Source organism: Apaloderma vittatum, unplaced genomic scaffold (assembly GCF_000703405.1).
Source record: "Apaloderma vittatum isolate BGI_N311 unplaced genomic scaffold, ASM70340v1 scaffold5143, whole genome shotgun sequence".
Lineage (NCBI taxonomy): Eukaryota > Metazoa > Chordata > Aves > Trogoniformes > Trogonidae > Apaloderma > Apaloderma vittatum.
The window spans coordinates 43,619-48,222 of NW_009709708.1; the positions used below are offsets into that span (position 1 = coordinate 43,619).

General features: G+C 56.9%; 1 protein-coding gene across 1 annotated transcript in view; it reads right to left on the bottom strand.

Moving 5' to 3' along the window:
* LOC104272118 (plexin-A1) overlaps positions 1-4,604 on the bottom strand; it is a gene marked incomplete at both ends in the record, with an annotated part of 65,024 nt that overhangs the window by 43,612 nt on the left and 16,808 nt on the right. Inside the window, one exon of the mRNA XM_009867023.1 lies at positions 2,187-2,387. Coding sequence (XP_009865325.1) covers positions 2,187-2,387 — 201 coding nt within the window. The remainder of the gene's footprint in view (positions 1-2,186; positions 2,388-4,604) is intronic.

The following is a 4,604-nucleotide window of genomic DNA, read 5'->3' on the forward strand; positions in this document are numbered from 1 at the left end:
ACCCCCCCGGGGACCCACCAGCCTGCGCCCGCCGGCACCAAGCAGCCACGGAGCTTCTCTATAGGGAGCATCCTGCAGCACACACCATTCCAAACTGCTTTGGAACGAACTAAGTCAAACCACACACTTATAAAATCAGTCAAGAGGGAGCTGCCAGCTCTGCCAGCTGCAGAGGAGACCCAGCAGGAGGCTGGGGTGGCTGAGGGGCTCTGGCCAGGCAGTGTCTCACAACATGTCCCCACAAAGCTGGGGACCATTAAATCGCCACGAGGGATGAAGATCTGCGAGTCAACATCTCCTTCTCCCACAGACTTCCATGCCCCGGGCAGACGCAGTTTCGATTCTCAGCTGCTGATGCAGCCCTGTGCCCGGCCGGGACCCCTGCAGGCTGGGCTCTCTCTTTGGAACAGAGCAGCCACATTTCTTCCATACTCTGCCAGAGGGCAAAGGTTTCTCCAGGCCTTTTCTATCCACAGGCACTCCAGCAGTGGGTCCGGGCTCGGACACATTGCATAAGAGCTCTCAGACAACCAAGCAGGTACCTGATATATCCAGCCTTTTGCCAGAACAAGAGTGGCTCAGCTGACCCCCAAGTAACCTCTCTGCAATGGAGACAGAGCAGCCAAGCTTGGCTACCGGCAGCAACGAGACCACAGAGAAGGGATCTGCACCACCGTGATGTCTCTTCGCACACGTGTCCATCATGTCCCCCTCGAAGCACTAACATCGAGCCTTGCAGGCGACAGGCAAGACTGGGTCCAGGGCAGATCCGCAGGATAAAGTCCTGGTGAGGCTCACGATCAACACCAGGGATCAGCAGCCAAGCCAGCTCCACTGGCTTCTCTTCTTCCCAGAACACAGCAGCAAGGAGACAAACCTTTGCTTAAGCCATCTCACTAATGGCTTCTTGCAGCAGACCCCTGCAGGCACTGCTGCTCCCTGGAGCTTGCACTTTGCCCCTCCAGGCCAAGCACAGACCCACTGACAACATTTCCTCCGGACAGGGAGCATTTCTGCTCCTTGCAAACTGCGCGTTGCTGAGAAAGCGCCGGCGGCACAGCATCTCCCCGGCACTGCTGCCCAGGGCAGGAGGCAGCAGCTCAGGATGCTCCTCTTGCCCAAAGGCTCTGCAGCCCTGAGCGCAAGGAGGAGGGATGAGCCAGGGCTCATCTTCAATGGCCTCTAAATGTCACTCGTGCCACCAAAGGGAGCAGGGATTGGCACTGGTGTTAGGCTGCAAATGAGCTTTCACAGTGTGAGTGATGGAAAACAAATTTTAAAAGGATTAAACGAGAGGGAGAAGGGAGGGGAGGGCTCCCTGTGGATGAGGGTAGGTCGGTGCAGAGCCCAGTGGGGCAGCCGAGGAGCTGACCAATCCCAGTTCCCAGGGAGGGCTATTAACACCCTGGGTGGGTCTGCTTGTGAGCTTGGTGCTCCTGCACAGGATTGCTGCACAGCAAGGGGCACACACACAGCTCTTTGAGGGGCTGCAGAACACCTCTCGCTTAGGGATAAAGGCAACCAGAGCTGGCAGAGCTGCCTGCAGGAGAAAGCTTAAGTGACAGAGCTGCAGGGTTCAAGGACAGGGAGGGATGCAGCAGCAGGGCTGGGATGAGGGGCAGGCAGTGGGAAGGAGGACAGGCAGAAGAGGTAGCTGCCAGTCAGAGCTGGGGATGGGGACCAGCAGGGGCTGAAGGGGAGGAGGGGAAGTGTTCAGGGGGTTGGCAGGCACGGCTGCAGGCAGGGAAGCATGTGCGCAGCAGGACATGGAGCTGTTGGCTTGATCCCGTCTGTAAAATGGGACAGGTTGGTGTCGGGGGAAGCAAGAGCAGGCAGAGAGAAGGAAGAGGCAAGGCTCTGGCATGTCCAGGCCAGCTGGCTCCAGTCCAAGCAACTTTCTTCAGCTTTCCAAAGCCAATTCCCTTGGAAGTGCTCCTAAAGCCTGGCAATTCCCCCATAGAGGCTTTAGCATTGATCCTATCCAGAACAACCCTAAGCAGCAGCCTCGTTGTGCACCTGAGGGAAGCGAGGAGAGCCCACCTCACATCCCACAAATAGCAGAACCCCCCGTTATCTGCCCATGGGAAAGCAAACCCAGCCATGCAATGACTTGGGAAGGTCCCAAGAGAGGGCAAGAATGAGCGGTCCGAGAATAAAGTCTGCACTGAGGCGAGCCGCGCACTCACCGAGGTGTTCTGGCACTGGATGCTGGTGCTGTTGAAGCGCAGGGCAGTGACGCGGGTGGTGCTGCCAGGGATGTGGAAGATGCACTCGTAGTTGCGCTGGCCGGACTGCGGCTGGGGCAGGTTCTTGGCTGTCAGGGTGATGGGTTTCACCACACCCACGGGGATGTAGATCTGGGTGGATGGCAGGATCTGGGGGCAGTCCTGCAAGGAGAACAAGGGGCAGTCTTGATGAGAGGGGAACACCGTGCAGCCTTCCCCAGCATCCCCACAATCCCCCCTTAGCTAGCAGCCTGGGCAGCCCACTGCAAAAATAGAACCCTGAGCCCATGCTTGAGTCAACCCGTACGTACAGTCAACCCCAAAATGGCATTTCATGGCTGCTCTGACCAAAGCTTTGAAGACAGGAAAGGAGAGCACAGTGGAATCTGGGGCAGGGCAGTGCGGTGTTTTCCACAGCCCAGGTTGATCCAAGTGGGAGGTGGGGAGAAGACTCAGCTATGGGACCTGCAACCTGGCACTGTGCCAGCAGCACATATTTGGGGAAACAACTGGAAACGAGATGAGCTTTAATGCTATCACTGCAGTCAGTAGGTTTCAGAGTTAACACCCACGAGGCTGTGCATTGTGAGGCTGCACTCTCAGCCATCCAGTTTCCCTTACAGCCTCCATCTCCCTTCCTTCACAAGTGGACAGAAAAGCCTTCTCCCCCTTTGACATTATGACATGCTTCTGCAGTGCTGCTGAGAACTTACTCGGCAGCACATTTTGCTACTGCCACTCCTATCCTTGGTCAGCTCGAAGCAGCATCACCCCAAACAGCCTGGCTGCAGGCTGCCCAGAGGACACAGTGTCTCAGCCAGGGGATGCTGGTGAGTCCAAGCCAGGGAGGAAGGCAAGGGCAAGGGGCTCAGCACCACCCTGCCAGCCCCCCACGCTCCCCGGGGAAGGAGCCATCACAAGGGCAAAGCACTCAACTTTTAATAGCCACAGGCTCCCAGCTGCTCCGGGGAAACCAGGGAGCCTTGTGTGCAAAGCACAGGGGAGTAGGAGAGAGCAAAAATAAATGAGCTCAGGCAGCAAAACAGCTCTGCGGCCCCAGCAGGTGCAACTTCGGCAACAGCAGCCTGACGCAATCCCACATCGGCTTTGCTGAGCCAGGTGGAGGTGTTGCACCTACAGCAGAGGCTCCTGGAAGTATCGGCTTGAAATAACATACCAGGCAAATACTGTGTGCTGAAATGAGCTGCTCCGAAAACAAGAACAGCAGCAGCAGAGCTGGGGGTGGATGCAGCCACCCCACGGGGGCAGCTCTCACCCCAAGGCCACCAGTAGTCACGTGTGGCCAACGCTGTCCAGCTGCCTCCTGCCACCCCGCAGTGAGCTGGGCTGGACCCTGTGCAGCACTGGGCTTTATATTAGCTGGTACAATTAGTCTAACTTTGAAATGATGCACAAAAATTAAAAAGGCATTGTTTCATTCAGCAAATACTGACAGAAAAACTCAACTTGTTTTACTCTAAGTCTCCTGTTCTTCACAAGCTTGTATTTCCCGAAAATTTATTTTTTAACCAAAGAAACTATTTATCCCCAAAACATGCTAAACAAAGTGAAAGCAGAGAGGAACAGCAGAGCCAGCCCCAAGCCGGAGATGGTGACAAGGCTGGGACAGTCTGGGGACCCTCAGTGCTGCTCTGCCGCCTCCCTGTTCTGCATCACAGCTGCCCCTCTCACAAGGGGCTTCAGTCTTTTCAGAATCAGCTCCAGGCTCACAGCAAGGAGACCCCATATGCCCACCACCACTTATAATGAGTGGCTCCCACCACGGGATGGGGCTTGTTCCCCACTGGCTCCCAGCTCAGAAGTGCTGATGGAGGGATAAGCCCCCTTCTGTTTGATCTCCCGCCACACGGCAGGGAGACCCCACAGGTGGCACATGCCTTCCCCTCTGCAAGGATTAGCTCCCAGCTTGCTCTCCAACACCTCCACCTCCTCATTTTTCTGTACTTATTGCTGGGATAGTGGATAAGCCCCTGCCACCCCATCTGGGTCCACCACGGGTGCTCACAAGACCAGTGCCTGGGGAGCACGGCGGGCACGCACCTCCCTCCCCGGCGCAGGCGGGCGGGCAGGCGGCTGAGCTCGTTTTGCTGACTCTGGGTTCGAGCTGAGTCCCCCCGCGACGTCACATGCTCCGCATCTGCCGGCAGAAGTGTCTCATCCAGCAAAAATGTGAGCCTGCGCCCAAACAGGAAGCACCTGGTGCTGGTGGGCGCCCGGGGTGCCCGGAGGGGTGGGGGCACTGGGACAGCTCATTTCCCCTACAAGCAATTCCAATTGCTGACGAAACTCACCCCAGCATTGCCCAGCACTTAGATCTCTTGGAAATGCTCTGCACAGCCCATGGTGCTCCCAGTCCTG